Source organism: Scyliorhinus canicula, chromosome 20, assembly GCF_902713615.1.
Source record: "Scyliorhinus canicula chromosome 20, sScyCan1.1, whole genome shotgun sequence".
NCBI lineage: Eukaryota > Metazoa > Chordata > Chondrichthyes > Carcharhiniformes > Scyliorhinidae > Scyliorhinus > Scyliorhinus canicula.
This window is the reverse complement of record NC_052165.1, coordinates 70,152,756-70,170,494: the sequence shown is the minus strand read 5'-3', so window position 1 is coordinate 70,170,494 and position 17,739 is coordinate 70,152,756. Positions and strand designations below refer to the sequence as shown.

General features: G+C 45.0%; 1 protein-coding gene across 10 annotated transcripts in view; it reads right to left on the bottom strand.

Moving 5' to 3' along the window:
• The window catches only part of prickle1b (prickle homolog 1b), a 193,933-nt gene that overhangs the window by 3,167 nt on the left and 173,027 nt on the right, over positions 1-17,739 (bottom strand). For all 10 annotated transcript variants that reach the window (XM_038780074.1, XM_038780082.1, XM_038780075.1 and 7 more), the window contains 4 exons: positions 17,319-17,456; positions 13,729-13,932; positions 6,445-6,631; positions 3,992-4,849 (listed from right to left, as the gene is read on the bottom strand). In XM_038780074.1, coding sequence (XP_038636002.1) covers positions 3,992-4,849; positions 6,445-6,631; positions 13,729-13,932; positions 17,319-17,456 — 1,387 coding nt within the window. The remainder of the gene's footprint in view (positions 1-3,991; positions 4,850-6,444; positions 6,632-13,728; positions 13,933-17,318; positions 17,457-17,739) is intronic.

Sequence of the window (17,739 nt, the reverse complement as noted above, 5' to 3'; positions counted from 1 at the left end):
TGCTTTACAGGCAATTAAGTACTTTTAAAGTGTAGTCAGTGGTGAAATGAAGGAAATGCGATAGTCAATTTGCCCATTGCAAGCTCCCACAAGTAGCAACGTGACAATGATCTGATAATTGATTTAGTGATTTTGATTGAGGGCTAGGACACACGAGATTACACGTCTACTCTCCTTCAGAATGGTGCCCGAGGGCAGCACAGTGGCGCAGTGGGTTAGCCCTGTAGTCTCATGGCACCGAGGTCCCAGGTTTGATCCCAGATCTGGGTCACTGTCCGTGTGGAGTTTGCACATTCTCCCCGTGTTTGCGTGGGTTTCGCCCCCACAACGCAAAGATGTGCAGGTTAGGTGGATTGGCCACGCTAAATTGCCCCTTAATTGGAAAAAATGAATTGCGCCCACTAAATTTATTTTAAAAAAAGAATGGTGCCCTGGGATCTTTTATGTTCATTTGGGATGATAGACAGATCTCAATTGAATGTCTCATAGAAACATAGAAAATAGGAACAGGATTCGCCATTCATTATGATCATGGCTGATCATCCAACTCAATAGTCTAATCCCACCTTCCTTCCATATCCTTTCATCCCTTCACTCCAAGTGCTATATCTAACTATTTCTTGAAGCAATTGAAAAAGAGATAAGTGCGTTCCAAGCACTAAGTGCATTCTAACCAATCAAGCACGCACTTTAATGTGGTCACTGTTTACAAACTGTGAAGGGAGATGAATGAATCAAAGCTGCAGATGGTTGTAGAAGCTGTCAATCATAGACCACTGCTAGAAAACTATGAATGGCTTGCAGCTAATGGATCTATGGGAACCAGCACAGGTCATAGTTACTCTCCTTCCAGGAATGGACACATAGAGCTGCAAAGTAAGCGTGACAGCTATAATTCCACTCTGCCGCTGTCTGGACTGCTTTGTCGCTTCCAGAAAGGGGTCCACTTTTTGGGAAAGGGGGGGGGGGGTTGATTCTGTATGAGTTGGGTCTTTTTTGGCAGGGTATCATATAATTTCCAGCGCAGAAGGAGGCCATTCGGCCCATCAAGTCTGCACCGGCCCTTGGAAAGAGCACCCTACTTTTAATAAATTTAGAGTACCTAATTCATTATTCCAATGAAGGGCAATTTAGCGTGGTCAATCCACCTACCCTGCACATCTTTGGATTGTGGGGGCGAAATCCACGCAAACACGGGGAGGATGTGCAAACGCTACACCGACAGTGACCCAGAGCCAGGATCGAACCTGGGACTTCGGTGCCACGAAGCTGTAGTGCTACCCACTGCGCCACCGTGCTGCCAAGAGCATCCTACTTAAGTCCACACCTCCACCCGATGCCCATAACCCAGTAACCCCACCCCACCTTTTTTGAACACTAAGGGCAATTTAGAATGGCCAATCCATCTAACCTGCACATCTTTGGACTCTGTGAGGAAACCGGAGCACACGGATGAAACCCGCGCAGACGCGTGGAGAATGTGCAGACTCCGCACGGACAGTGACCCAAGCTGGGAATCAAACCTGGGACCCTGGAATTGGGAAGCAACTGTGCTACCATACTGCCCACTTGATGGGTCCCTTAATAGGAAAGTCCCCCTATTACAGAGATTCCTGTGAGGGGTCCCTTTGAGTGGGGGTGGGGTTTCTGTGGAGGTTCTCCCTTTTATAGGGGGCCCTAGGGAGGGGGGGTTCCCTATATTACAGGCGTCTCTGTGGGGATCCCTTTCGGCAAGGGGTCCCTGGCCTCCCCCCCATTACAAGGGTCCCGATGGGTCCCCTATTATGGGTCCAAGTGGCCATCTCCTTATTAGGTCCCTGTGGGTGGGGCGGAGGCATGGGCAAGCAGTGCATTTTTGGGGGAGGAGGGGTGGTCCTTGGATGGGGTCGGATGGTCTTTACTAGTGTGGCCCTGGTGTGGTAGAACCCGTAGTGGGACAAGGGGGCCGTGCCATGTCATGCCATGTTGGTAGAGGCCACAACTGATCCACGCCCATGTGGTTCCTGGCTGCGGGGACTGGAGAATCATGGAGAGCCGGATAATAGTGCACCGGGCCCTATTGATCAAGACCCATTTGCAGTTATTTACATGCACCCTCTGTGTTGCGTGGACCTTGTTCCCGCCGTCAGCGGGGTGTTGGAGCATCACCCAGTGCCGATCCCAATTTTTTCCTGCTGCCCGATACTCAGTTCCATCGTGGAATGCAATTCGGGCATCCCGGGACGGGGAATCCCGCCCACAATGTTTTGGCTTCAACTACTTTCTGTGGTAAGGAATTCCACAGGCTCACCACTCTCTGGGTGAAGAAATCTCTCTTCATCTCTGTCCAAAATGGTCCATGCCGTATCCTCAGACTGTGACCCCTGGTTCAGGACACCCCCACCATCAGGAACATCCATCTTGCATCTAGCCTCTGTCTTGTCCCTTGTGTCTACAAGTGCCTCGTCCAGAAGATGGTAATTCGACATTGCAACATTCCTCAGTCCTATACTAGAATATTTTTTGTTGTCAAATCTTGACATAATAATCTTTATCATCACATGTAGCCTTACATTAACACTGCAATGAAGTTACTGTGAAAAGCCCCTAGTCGCCACATTCCGGCACCTCTTCGGGTACACAGAGGGAGAATTCAGAATGACCAAATTACCTAACACCGTGTCTTTCGGGAGTTGTGGGAGGAAACGCACGCAGAGAAAGGGAGAACATGAAGACTCCGCACAGTGACCCAAGCAGGAATCGAACCTGGGACCCTGGCGCTGTGAAGCAAAATTGCTAACCACTGTGCTGCCCAGTTCCAGAGGGGAGAGTGCTACCAACTGAAGAATTTGACACTATGATCACAGTGGGTGGAACTGTAAAAGATGTTAAAACAACATATCACTATTACACTTCAAATGAATTCTTGAGACGTCTGGTGATTGTGAAAAACACTACATAAAGTATTTTTTTTTTAAAACTTCCATTGCTACGTTGTCTGTATCCTAACTTACACTAATCCCCGACTACCTATCACCGCCATGCTTATTGACCTACTTTTACTCCTGGTCCCCAACCACCTCAATTTTACAGATTTGATCCTTCTATTGAAATCCCTCCAACCGTCACCCCTCCCTATCCAGCCTTATAAACCTCTGAGATCTCTGTGCTCCACCAGTTCTGTCCTCTTATGTGCTCTGACTTTGTTAACCAAATCATTGATAGCCATACTTTCAGCTCTGAGTTTCTGTATTTCCCTGCTTACACCTCTCCACTTCCCAACCTGTCTTTTCCAATATAACAATCTTACACCCCTGTGAAGTGACTTTGAATATTTTACTTCCTGAAAGGTATTACGTACAAGCTAGCTATTGTTGTCACCATCATGTTGATCAAACACAAATTTTGCCCACGAAGAGAAAGAGAATGATGTGTGAGATATTTAAACGTTTGATGTTGCTTCATTGTTGAGCCCAAGACAATGAATATCTTGTTCAACAATTCACTTCCCAACTATTTATTGCTCACTGAATTTTAGAAAAACCTTCCAAAAGATGATAATTTTATTACAAATATCTCTTAAAATTAATACAAATATCCCTAAAATTAATTTGTGAATTCATCTTCTGAGATTCATTTTCCGGGCAGCACGGTTGCACAAGTGGATAGCACTGTGGCTTCACAGCGCCAGGATCCCCGGTTAGATTCGCTGCTGGGTCACTATCTGTGCGGAGTCTGCACGTTCTCCCCATGTCTGCGTGGTTTTCCTCCGGTTTCCTCCCACAGTCCAAAGACGTGCGGGTTAAGTGGATTGGCCATGATAAATTGCTCTTAGTGACCAAAAAGGTTAGGAGGGGTTATTGGGTTATGAGGTTACGGTGGAAGTGAGGGCTTAAGTGGGTGGGTGCAGTATCGATGGGCCAAATGGCCTCCTTCTGCACTGTATAGTTCTATACATTCTATGAGATGATAAATATTTTTGTTATTTTTGATAGTTTGCAGCATTTGGTACCTGTGATATTAGATAGGGCCAAAGAATCCACAGAATCTCGAACATTTTGTTCGGCTGGCTTTAAATCGCCAGTCAGGCATTCGAGCGAATCTTCATACCATGGGTTTTGATCATGTTTGTAGCCCACTGCGCCATGTTCAATGTCAAGCTCTTGAATCTTTCTACTGCTGGCAGGACCTGGATGGCTGCCATAGGCTGAATCTCCCAGATTGTCCTGGGATTGTGCCCAGTACATGTTGGATTCATATTTTTTAGTTACCAAACCTTGACCATTCAGTTCCAATTTATTTTTGGCATCACTGTCTGATATCCAGTGCTCACATTGCCTGCAATCTTCATTGAACTGCTGGAAGATTCCACGATCCCCAAATTTAAGCAATAGTTGGGTCATGTAGTCATCGTGCTCAGCCCATTCTTCATGTTCCTCTCCTGCGTCAGTCTCCGTTCGGCTCTTCCAGGAAAGATTGTTGCCGAGACTCGCAGCTTGGCCAGTGAGACTGAGGGCATCCATTTGTTGAGATAGGGGATCATCCCCCCTGCCAGAGAAATCCAGGCATTTGTAATTTATAGCAGGCGAAAGTAACAGTGACTGCCTGCATTGATCTGCAGACTTGCTGCTTTTTCCCATTCGCACACTTCTCCTGGACTCCCTTGACCGTGCAGATTGAAATGCAGAGTCGGAGGAATCTGAGGCATGTACATCTTCACCCAGGCTGCAGGTTTTTGAGCAGAAAATTTGACCTTGTTTTGGGAGGAAAGGACATCCTAGAAGCGAAGTCCTGCACTGAGCACAGCAAAAGCATTTGTCAGTGGCATGCCAATGCTGTCCATCATATGTCATCTGTGCATGATCAACTCCTGCATATAAAAAAATTCACATCAACAAAAGCAACAAGCAATCTGACACTTGATTTTTACTCTAGCTTGCATGTGTTTCACTTATGTATATGAGGATTAGTACCCATGTACAGAGCAATAATGGTATTGTATATACTCACGATATATAATTTAGTCTGGGCCCTGTTTTCCATTGCGAATTTAATGCTACATGAACTTTAGGTTTAGTCTAGATATTCTGTGATATTCAGCTTCCAGAGCCTGGTGTAACTCCGCTGCTTATCAGCACAGTCCTTGGGTATGAAATCGGGGCCAGGATAGGAGCAGAGGAGGCAAATCGCAGCTGACAGGAGTACTATGGCATTTGGAGGAACAGTCCTCTGACGTCAAATTAAAGTAATCTTTTAAGAGAAAAGATGCTTGTTTGCTGGCAGCTGATTAGGCTGTAGCAAGCTTCTGAAGGCCCAGTGACTGCTCTGCTCCGCAGTGACTAATATTCCCAAGAAGTCCTTAAACAAGCTTTCATCTTCTCATTACAATCAAGAAGGGGCAGCACGGTGACGCAGTGGTTAGCACTGCTGCCTCACGACAACGAGGACCAGGATTTGAACCCGGCTCGCTGTCCGTGTGCAGTTTGCACATTCTCCCCATATCTGCGTGTTTCTCACCCCAACAACCTAAATAGATGTGCAGGGTGGGTGGATTGGCCATGCTAAATTGCCCCTTAATTGGAAAAAAAAGAATTGGGTACTCCAAATTTATTTTTAAAAACAATCATACGCAAGAAATTTAGGCATTCTGCTGAGATGTTGAATTGGTATCTTTTATGCCTGTTTTATTCCCATACTGCTTACCAATTTCTCTTTCCATGTCAGTTGAAGCTATCCTATCTAACTGAGGCTGAACACTATAGCAGTCCATCACTGGCGTCACATAGCCAATGTTTGATTGCTGGTAATTTTTCCCCCTTCGAATAACACGGTGGTGCAGTAGCTAGCACTGCTGCCCTGGGTCATTGTCCGTGAGAAGTTTGTACATTCTCCCTGCGTTTGTGTGGGTTTCGCCCCCACAACCCAAAGATGTGCAGGGTAGGTGGATTGGCGACGCTAAATTGCCCCTTAATTGGGATTTTTTTTTTTTTTTAAAAGAGCACGAGAAAGAACGAGAATGGAGCCAGGAGGACAAAAGATAAATAGAGATAAATAAATATGAATAATTAAAAATAATATAAATACCTAAATCTATGTAATCACGAAATGATTAACGTTTAGTTGTAGCTGGTACTAGCTTTGAATGATTATATGAATGATTTGGTATTTTCTGTAACTCATTATGGAATATCCGGTGTGCGTTAAATGTATTTAATCTTATTCATGGGGTTCTGGTTCGTGCATACTGCCGATTTCAACTTTGTGACCCACTGAGAAGGAGGGCCACTCATGCTGCACACTCACTAGCCTTGGTTGCCCATCACTGCTTTTGATTGTCAGTTGCTTAAAAAATTCAACATATTAATTGCACAAAACCTAATCATGGGTGAATATACTTTGAAATATGCAAGCATGAGTTTTTAAATTTAAGCTGATAATTATGTAAGAAAATAAATATTTGTTTACCTATATGATCCCCACATGCTTCACAATATTCTGAATATAGACTCTCGAAGCAGCTGCAACAGTATGGCCGTCCATCCTTCATGATATACCTCTGTCCACCAAGAATAGTTTCACACTCAAAACAGCAGAAGTGCTTCATGTGCCAGTGACGGCCTTCAGCTTCTGTGCATTCATCAGCAAAAATAATCTGAAATTTCAGAAGAACGCTTTGTTAGGCAAGTATCCAAATCTCTTGGGTGCCTCGTGAATCTTTGCAGTTCATATTTAAACTAAAATGTAAATAAACATTCTATTTTTGAAGACTAAGAGTAGAAAGAAAAGCTACAACCTCTCTTTTATCATTCTTACAAACTGGGTTAAGAATGCTTAGAAGTTTTCTACTGACTTCTGGCTAAACATATAGAGGATGGAAAGAAAACTGTGTGCTGCTCAATCACAAACACAAATCACATTAGGATTTAATAATAATTAGTCTATATGTATAATCTAGAAAACATTTATTTATAGATGGTAGATTGTCCTAGGAACTCTGTGTTCCTTCAACTCTGGTTTCTTGTGCTCCATGATTTATATTGCCCCACTATTGGTGACCGTACCTTCATCGACCTACGCCTCGAGATATGACATTTCCTGATCTTTCTCTTCCCCTTTAAGACATTCCTTAAAATCCTCTTCTTTATTAAGATTTTGGTCACCCATCCAATTATATCCCTATGTTGCTCAGTGTAAATTCTAGTCTAATCACACTCCTGTGAAGTGCCTTGGGATGTTTCACTAAGGTTTTATATATAACTGCAAGTTGTTGTTGCTGTTCATGTGAATTACTTATTTTCCCCACAGGCATCTGGCTCACACAAAACAAAATAAAATTGTGCTTGAATTTATAAAATACCTTGTTTTGAAATGTTGTTAATATATGTATTACATTTTGGATTGCAGTACTGTCAGCATGTGGTAGTCACGTTTTCATTGGTGACATTCCTGCCTCCAAGTCAGAGGTCAGGATTTCTAGGATGGTGGGTATAGACAATGGTGTCACTTGATGATGTGGCTACAAAAGGGATCATGCGGCGGAAGCACAGGGAGCGTGGGCAGAGTACAACCATGAAGTAGCTGCTGAACTAGTGAAGAAACTACTCTTCATTATAAGTCCTTGATTCGGGAAGCAACACATTTACATGGTGTCGGGAATTGGCAGTGCAGCACAAGGACTTTGCCACATCAACCCACTGGTCCTGGATGAAAACATTGCAGATAATTAGGAAACATTCGAGAAGATTGGCATATTTACTGCAGTGCTGCATTGTCTTGATGAGTCGAAAAAGGTACAGGCTTATACTTTATTAAACCTAGCGGGATCCCGAGACCATCGGAAAATTCAGGTCATTTGTTTTCCAGATGGAGGAGGAAAAAAAGACCCGGAAATCATTCTAAAAAAGTTTGAGAATATCTGTCTTCCAGTAAAAATATAATCCTCGCCCGTCATGTGTTCAATTCATCAAACCAACGAGCAGATAAATCAATCCAATACTTCACGATCCCCTGAAAATATTCACAAGGAAATGTGCATTTGGAACGCTCACTGATTAGTTAATTGGGTAAAACAGTTTGTGGAATTCACAGTGATTTAGTCCTTAAGCAGCTTCTGCGAGAGAAAGATCTAATGTTACAACAGCTATTATATATTAATGTAAACGAACATTCAAAAAAGGAGAGACTTTAGGTGGAAAACACAAATATTGTAGTACAGGTCACACCCTGCTCCAGCTGAAGTGACCAGCACCCTCAGAACAGAACAGCTTGTTTTGCATATTGTAAAAGATGCAACAAATGTGGGAAATGGAATCAGTTCGCTAAATGCTGCAGATCGAAACTACAGCAGCTTTCCTCTGCCAGCAGTAAAATGGCAGCTGGCCGCTCCGTCACAGGTTGGAGCGTCTGTAAGGTGAATTAACTGGAGCTCAGCCAAAGCAGCGAAGCTACAGAGCCTCCAACAACACTGCTGAGAATGTCAACACGGTCATAGAAAAGGGCGAGATCTTCACCAAACTCAATATGATTTGCAGTACCACAAGACTAGAGGTAAAGATTGACACTGGAGCAAAGTGTATTGTTCAACAAAATGTTATGAGAGTCAAACCCATATACAACATCAGACCCCAGCACCTAGGTGGACCTTGTGGCTTATGGCAGACAAATCATTCGCACGGAAGGTTTAGCTACCCTCCACTGCGCACAGGCCAGTTTCAAGTTTCAAGACGTGAGCCTGCACTCGCTGTCCGCGGGATCGGTGGCACGGACAGAAAATCTCACGGGACTCAGAAAATGCTATTCTTGCGAGAGAGATCGTGTTCCCGATTTTCCATGCCCCTCACTGATGACCTTCCAAAGGGCGTGAACCTCATTTTAGTAGTTTTGCATTGATTTAAATATTAATAGTGGCCTGTCCCTGCCAAATGATAGTCCCTCACTAAATATTTATGCTGTTTACAACATATTTGGCCAGGCTTTAGACAGTCGAGGTGTTCCCTCTGGGGTACAGAGGTAAGTATCGTCCTCGGGTAGAAACCATTTCGAACGGGCGATGCCCTGGCACTGGTGGGAGGTCCCAAAGGGGTAGGTGGGTGTGGTGAGGGAGCAGTACAGGTTATACTTCCATGGTGGTGGTTTGAGAGCGCGGGGGGGGAGGTGGGGAGGGGTCGGTGCTCAATGATGGCGGTGAATATGGGGGTGAGGGAACGCAATGGTTGTGGGGGTGGGGCGGAAGGGGTAGAGACAGAGCCCGCGATATCGCTGTGATGGAGTCTGGGACACATTAGGCAACAGCACTTGTGTTCTGTTACTTCCTTGATGATGAAGGCACACATAGAACACAAAGATGTACATAGTAACCATTCTATACACAAACGATTCCGTCTCTGTTATCATGTCTGTTTTGTTCTTCCTGCTACCAAGTGGCTGGCTCCCGATCGTCCTCTAATATATATATACATATTTGTCCGGTCTAGCGGGAGGTTATAGCTGTCCCTACATGTGTTGGTCATTGTCTATATACAGTGGCACTTTGTATACAAATATATACATTGATACAACTATGTACAATTATAGATAGATATGCCTGTATGCATTTCACCACAGCGCTTGATCAGTGTGCCCTTCAAAGATGGCTCCCCAACCCACCAGGTTTATAGTGTAAACATTGCCCACTTATTTTTCTTTGTCTAAGTGGCTCAACATTTCACAAGAAAACTGGGGTGGGATTCTCCGATCTGCTAACTTCGTTTTCCTGGGCAGCATGCCTCATCAGCAGCAAAATTCTCCGTTCCTTCACCTGCCAATGGGATTTACCATTGTGGCCATTCCATGCTATCAGGAAACCAGCGGGGCTTGGGTGCCATGGCAGTGCAATGGAGAATCCTACCGGCGGAGATTCCCGCTACTGGTCTGTGCAATGGTAAGTCATGCACCAGTTTTCTGTCTGAGCCTGGCATTTTGCCAGACTCTGATAATATTCCACCCTAGATCTTCGGGCCAAGATAACATTGGGGGTTAATTCAACTTGGTCTGATCCATAGGTGCATGCTCTATAACACCAAGCCCCAGGGATGATAGCATACAAAATACAAAGACCTCGGACGCAATCTAACCAAATTTCAACAGTCTCGTGTCAAGCTAGTTTAGCCGGGTATTCCCAGGTGCGCGCGGCACCGAGAAAGACCACGTTATTGAAGGGGACTCTGTTCCAATCCATCGCCTCAGCGGGGAATGCCCCACCGAGGCCACACTTAGTTCAGTTTCCCTCACTGAGAAAGCCCACTCGCCAGAACTCAGTGCAGGAGGAGATCGGGGTACATTTTTAAAAGGTGCCCTGATCTCTTCACCTCTCCCCCAACGTGACCAATGAGCCGCCCCCAAAGACCCAACTTATCTAGAAGGGGGTCCTCAGACCTCCCAGCAACCCACCTCACAAGGGCAAGGCAACCCAGGCCCGATCCCCAATCTGCCAGCCTGGCAGATTGGTACTGCCAGCCTGTCACCCCGGCAACACCTCTTCCAGCCTGACAGTGCCACCTGGGTGCATTGGCAGTGCCAGGCTGGCATCCAGATGACGCTGCCAGTCTCTTCCGGTATCTACCAACCATATTGCACCCTGGTTTGGGCGGGAAGCATCCCTCTTCAATTGTGACATAATTGGTAAGCTACCAGTTGGGTACCACATGAGATTAGATGATCAAATGCCACCAACGGTGTGTGTGTTTCGAGAAAAGTACCAATAGCTGTGAAGAAGAAAGTCATTAATGAGCTGCATCAGATGACAGCACTAGGTGTCATGACTATCATAGAACCATGACAGGGCCTGCCCTCGACAGCACAACAACTCTTTTCCAAGCACACCAGGGCCACAATTCCTACTGCTAAAGTTCTGCTGCAGCCCAAATTTGCAACCAACGTGCACGATACCCACATGCAACGCAGTACGAGAAGCAAAACCCACACTATAATCAAAATGCCCACAGACCCGGCCCTAACACTAGGTCAAATGGTCAGGATTCAGGTAGCCATGACCAGTTGGCAGTGCTGCACAGCCACGTCCCACAACTGAATAGTTATGTGGTAGCCTTAGACAGTGCCCAATATATCGCAACCGCCGTCACCTCCTACAGGTATCGTAACCAGCAGCAACAGATGACACAGCACTTCAGTCATTCAGCTTATGGTACTGGACACACTAGTGGACATGCAGTCTAACTCCAGAGGCCAATGTAGCAGGCCCTGCAGCTACAGAACCTGCTGGTGGAACGCTATGGGTCGTACACATGAAGGACAAAAGACTACAGCACCACCAACCAGCATAACCACATGCTCAGGAACCTGAGCAAATCAAACATAAGGTTCCAGGATTTTATTACCATCTCATCTAGAACTGGCTTCTTAATCTCATTTTTCTACAACAGAAGGGGGCAGGGAGATAGGAGATGCAATGAGCTATGCATTAGCTACAAAAGCTCAAACGATGCATTGTATTGTTAGCCTGTTTACATCCCATTGTGTAATATACAAGTTACATAGTTTCCCATTTAAATATCATGCCACTGGGCGTTCTAACTAAACGGTGAAGAATGTAGACAGAGTGGTGATGTGATGACTTGGCTACAAAAGTGATCATGCGGAGTGCAGGAGAGTGCGGCTGGGCACAAGTATGAAGTAGCTGCTGAGTTAGTGAATAAACTACTCTTTGTTATAAGTCCTTGTTGTCAGCGATTTGGGAACCCAATGCATTTACAGCGGGTTTTCCTTTCCTGCTCCCCAAAGAGTTGATGACCAATTCTTCACTGCAAATACTGGCTGTCCTCCAGCTATTTGACATTTCAAGGGACATTAATTGGCTGGAGATGGGACTTCTGCCCCTGACTTGGGAGGAAGTCCCATCACGGTCAGCGTGCGGAGGGGAGGGATGGGGAGGAACATGGAGGGGTAGGGTGCACGACAGGGGGAACAGTGGGGAAAGGAGGTTGATTAAATAAGATTGTTGAGGGAGGAGATGCTCCTTTCCCACCCGAAGCCATTTTTTGTGTTTCATCCTCTCCCCCGGAATATTGAGGCTGGTTGGGAAATGGTCCATCAGTGGTCACTAATTGGCCACTTAATGGCCTCAATTGGGTAGTAGGCTGGACAGCTCAGGCCTCGCACCCCACCATCAAATTTGGGAGCCCAGTGGGAAGGCCATCGGAGGAATTTTACAGCCTTTCACCCTGCATGCCGACTGGGGAATTAAAATTTCTGCCTTGCGTGCTCAAATCCAACTCGAAGACTTAAGCAGAAAAATAAACGCTGATGCTCTAGCGCAAACTAGTGAGGCGGCACGAAGGCACAGTGGTTAGCACTGTTGTTTCACAGCTCCAGGGTCCCCGGTTCGATTCCCAGCTTCAGTTACTGTCTGTGCGGAGTCTGCACGTTCTCCCCATGTCTGCGTGGGTTTCCTCCGGTTTCCTCCCACAGTCCAAAGATGTGCAAGTTGGGTGGATTGGCCATGCTAAATTGCCTTTAGTGTCCAAAAGGTTGGATGGGGTTACTGGGATAGGGGAGAGGAGTGGGCTTAATTAGGATGCTCTAACCAAGGGCCGGTGCAGACTCAATGGGCCGAATGGCCTCCTTCTGCACTGTAAATTCTGTGGTTCTACTGCTTTTGTTCAACAGAAAATATGAAAATGGAGGGAAAGTTGCAGTGTCGGAGGTACTGTCCTTCGGATGGATAAAAATTCCCCCGGCATTATTTCTTGAAAGAGGAGGTTTTTCTTTATGATTTTGAGACTTGTGAACAAAAATCAAAGTACTGAGGGAATACTGCACTATCAGTGTTGCCATCTTTAGGATAAAACTCGAAACCAAGGCCATATTGGCCCTCTCAGATGAACATAAAAGTTCTTAACACACTGTCCGAAGAAGTGCAAGAAAGCTCGCTCTGTTGTCCTTGGCTAATATTTATTCCTCAACCCACATCACTGAAACTAGTTGTATATATATACACAAGGAACCTATAATGTAATAAAGGATCATAAGGTCCTGTACAGAGGCATTATAAAACAAAATATAACAATGAGTCGCATAAGAGTCGCAAAAGCTTGGTCAAAGAGATATATTTTAAGGATGGTCTTAGAGGAGGAAAATAAGGTAGAGAGGTGGAAAGGTTTAGGAGGGTATTCTAGAGCTTAGATCCTAGGCAGCAGAAGGCACTTCTACCAATGGTGGAGCAATTAAAATTGGTTATATGAGGTTAGATTAGATTATCTGGACATCATCATGTTGCTTTTTGTGGGAGCTTGTGCGGAAACCAACTGCTGCTTTTGTTACATTGCTACACTTTTAATGTATGTAATTGGCTGTAAAATGTTGTTCTAAGCTCACGAAATAACATGAATTAGGAGTAGGAGTGGGCCACTTTGCCCCTCAAGTCTGCTCCGCCATTCAAATCATGCCTGATCGGATTGTAATCTCCCACCTTCCTCCAACAAGTGTTTTTTTTTTTCAAGAATCTATGCATCTCTGCCTTAAAAATATTCAAAGACTTTGTTTCCACTGCCTTTTGAAGAAGAGAGTTCCAAAGACTCACGACCCTCGGAGAAAAAGGCGCTACATTCTTCTCTTTCTTACATACTATCCTAACAGTCCGCTTTAAACGTCACATATTAATCTCGCTATTATGGAAAGAGGACGGTTTGGAAGGACAGCCACTGAACATTAAATTAGTAGTTCAGTAATTTGGTTCCATACACCTCATCTCACCTCATCGCAGGCAGAGCAGCGAGGTTTCAGAAGTTCAGCGTGGTGTCTGCCACAATGGATTTTTCCATCTTGGTAAAAGTAGATAAGATCCACAAGGAGCTCCTGGCAGGTTGAACAGATGAAGCATGCTGGGTGCCAGCAAACAGCAGAGCCAGCTCTGGAGGCGAATATTGCAACTTCACCTCCATTTATCTTCTCCTCACACTGGAAGATATAATCAGGGTGAGTGGAATTAAAAAATTAAAATCATGCCCCTCCAACATTACATTGATGCCAGATTTAAGATCTGAGAAAATGTATTACAGATAAAAAATTTAAACAAACACTACCGCTGTCACAAACAGTCGAGAAGTTTGCGCAGCTCAAGTTTTTAATACCATTTGTGCAAATCAAGCAAGTTTCTTGGTGCTTTTATTGAATATGCTTCAAACAATGAACACAATTTCATTTTTCTGCAAATGTAGTCTCCTGTTCGGAAGGTCTTGCCTCTTTGCTGGGATATTGGTTTACAGTTGCCAGATGCAGTTTGATAGCTTGTGTTATTTTTGTCTGCATAGCTATTCAATCAAAGGGATAATTTAGTCCCAAAGTCACATTTGTTAGGTGAATTGGACATTCTGAATTCTCCCTCCGTGTACCCGAACAAGCGCCGGAATGTGGTAGCTGGGGATTTTCACAGTAATGTCATTGCAGTGTTAATGTAAGCCTGCTTGTGACAATAATAAAGATTATTATTATTTTTTAAATGAGCTAACTCTTCTCATCAAATTTCCACACACATGAATTTTCATCAGAATAGCAAAAATTGGCATTGGGCGCTGATAAAGCGTTTGACCAGGTAGAATGGGGGTACTTGATAGCAGTTTTGGAGCGGTTTGGAATTGATCCACGATTTGTGGACTGGGTAAAGCTACTGCATAAGGAGCCGAGTGTCCGCACAAATAACATCAGCTCAAGATACGTTTCTCTCCACCGTGGGACTAGGCAGGGCTGTCCTATGTCCCCCCTGCTGTTTGCAGTTGCGATTGAGCCAGTGGCTGTCATGTTAAGAAGTTCGGGGGTATAGAAAAGGATAGTGTGGGGGGAGGGATAGAGCATAGGGTATCCTTGTATGCCGATGACTTGTTGTTATACTTGTCGGAACAGAGTTTGTGAATAGTGGGCTGCTTCAGGTGTTTGGGTCTTTCTCGGGGTACAAATTAAATCTAGACAAGAGTGAGTATTTTGTGGTGCCTCTGCCGGGGGGGTGGGAGCAGGGGTGCGGGTAGGCAAGGGCTTACTTTAGATACCTGGGGTGCAGGTTGCTCAGGATTGGAGGGGGGTGGAGCTCTGTAGGTAGTTCTAGTTTGGTGGGGAGAGTGAAAGCTGATCTGGCAAGGTGGAATGGTCTCCCTCTGTCAATGGCGGGTCGGGTATAGGCGGTTAAAATGAACATGTTGCCGCGATTTCTGTTTATTTTCCAATCCTTGCCGATTTTCCTGCCAGAGGCGTTTTTTTAGAGAGATTGAAGGAATAATTACCTCATTCATATGGGGAGGGAAGGTGGCCAGAGTTAGAAAGGTGAAATTACAGAGGGGAAGGCAAGCAGAGGGTTTGGGTCTTCCGAACCTGATGTATTATTACTGGGCGGCGAATGTGGAGAAGGTGCGGAGCTGGGTCAGAGGGATTAATTTCCAGTTGGTCAGAATGGAGGAAAGTTTGTGTAGGGGGTTGGGATTGAAGGCACTACCAACAGCGCCGCTCCCGATGGCCGCGGGAAAATACTCAGCGTCCAATAATAATAGCTTCATTGAGAATTTGGAGGCAGTTGTGCCAACACTTCGGGTTGGGGGCAGGGTCAAGGAAAATGCCAATTCGGGGGAACCACAGATTTGAGCCAGGTAATTGGGGCAGAAATTTTTGGAGATGGGAGGAGAAAGGAATTAGGACACTGAAAGATTTGTTTCTTGAGGGTCGGTTTGCAAGATTGAAGGAGCTGGACGCGAAGTATGTGCTGGAGCAGGGGGAAATATTTAGATATATGCAGGTTCACAATTTGCCAGGAAGGAGATACAGAGCTTCCCAGTGGAGCCAGCTGGAGGAGGTGCTGACGCCAACGGGGGACTGGAGAAGGGGGTAGTATGGGCGGTTGGACTATTTTGGAAGAGGAGAAGGCACCACGGAAGGGATCAAGTCAAAGTGGGAGGAAGAGTTGGGAGAGAGTATGGAGGAGGGGTTCTGGTGGGAGGTGCTCTGGAGAGTGAATCCTTCACCTCGTGCATGACGTTGGGGCCGATGCAGCTAAAGATGGTATATAGAGCACAGGACGAACCGGCTCTTTAAGGGGGTAGAAGAGGTGTATGAATGTTGCCGGGAGTGGGGGGGAGCGCGAATCATGTTCACATGTTTTGGTCCTGTCCAAAGCTGGTGGATTGCTGGAAGGAGGATTTTAGGGTAATCTCTGAAGTGGTGCAGGTGAAACTGGACCCGGGCTCTCGGAAGGCCATATTCGGGGTGTCGGATCAGCCAGGGTTGGAAACTGCTGCGGAGGCAGATGTTGTAGCCTTTGTCTCGTTGATCACCCGAGCGCGGATTCTGTTGGGATGGAGAGCAACCTCTCCACCCTGTGCCCTGGCGAGGAGGGGAGACCTGTTGGAATTCTTAACTCTTGAGAAGGTTAAGTTTGAACTGAGGGGGAAGGATGGAGGGGTTCTACTATTCATGGACATTATTCATTCTGCACTTTCAAGAATTGGATGGATAACATCGAACATTGGTGCGGGGGAGTTGGAGTATATGTTAATGGTGACTATGGGTGATTCCCGATTCCTTTTTTTGTCATTTGTTTGTATTTCATTTCAACACGCGAGGTGCTGATTGAAGGTTTGTTGGGAGGATGGGATCGCTGTTGTTGATATGGGGATTGACATTGTATTCGTTACTGCTTATTGTTGGTGGGTGTAAATTTGGGAGAGAATTTGAAAATGGAGAACAAAAATATTTTTAAAAAAAGAATAGCAAAAATTGGAAAATATACTTGAATCGCCACCCCTTCCCTCACTACCCAACAAATCCCAAATTCAGGAACATAATTGTAGCATTTCAACTAAGATCAGATAACTCAGATTGTGCTCTACAATCTATGAGTTTTCTGATCGGTCAAGTAAACCCAGCATGTTCGTGTCTCTCTGACTCAGTTACTTGCTGGGTAAGCTTAATGAAGCATGAATCAGGAGGTGAATATGATTCCGGGACTCTCAATATTAAGGCTTTGCAATAGTGTGAGATAAAGTGTGTTGATAGATTATTCCCATGTGTTTCATTGTCTGTTTTAATGCAAAATAGCCTTTCAGACCATAGGTTGTCTGATTCAGTGACAGTGGCGATGTTACAGTTTTTTAGTGATCCTAGCTAGGGAGAGTATCCATGAATATCAGATGAGGACAAGATTGTGGTTAGCTGTTAAGACTTCAAGGATTGAAATACTTGCCAAAGTAAGGTTAGTTAGTTTACAATGGTCACTTGTGTTGGGTGGAACAACATCCAGCATCATGCAGTAACTTGAAAGAAACGAAATATTGTATTTTTGTCTGATAGCTGCATCCTTGTACCTGATCACAAGTCGTATGCATTTGGACTCTTTGAAGCTGTTTGATAGTTCCTCTTCCCAATGCCTCTTTCTTCCTCTGGGCACTGAAGAGCTGCAATTCTTTCTTTTCTTCCTCGCTCAGTGATTGACAGTAACGCACCTATCAAAATAATAAGAAACCTTTAACCTGCATCAATTAAACCAGTTCTGAAGCACTTAACTCAGAAATGTAGTACTGGACGAATTCCCAATGGGTCCATACTAATTGCAAATGAATCAGATCATCATGTCATTTGGATAACATGAATAATCACTGGGACAACTGTGTGTTAATTAGTGAAAGCCAGCACAGATTTGTTACGGGCAAATCATTTTTAACAAACTTGTTTTTTGATAAAGTAACAGAGAGGGTGGATGAGGGTAATGTGGTCGGTGTGATTTAC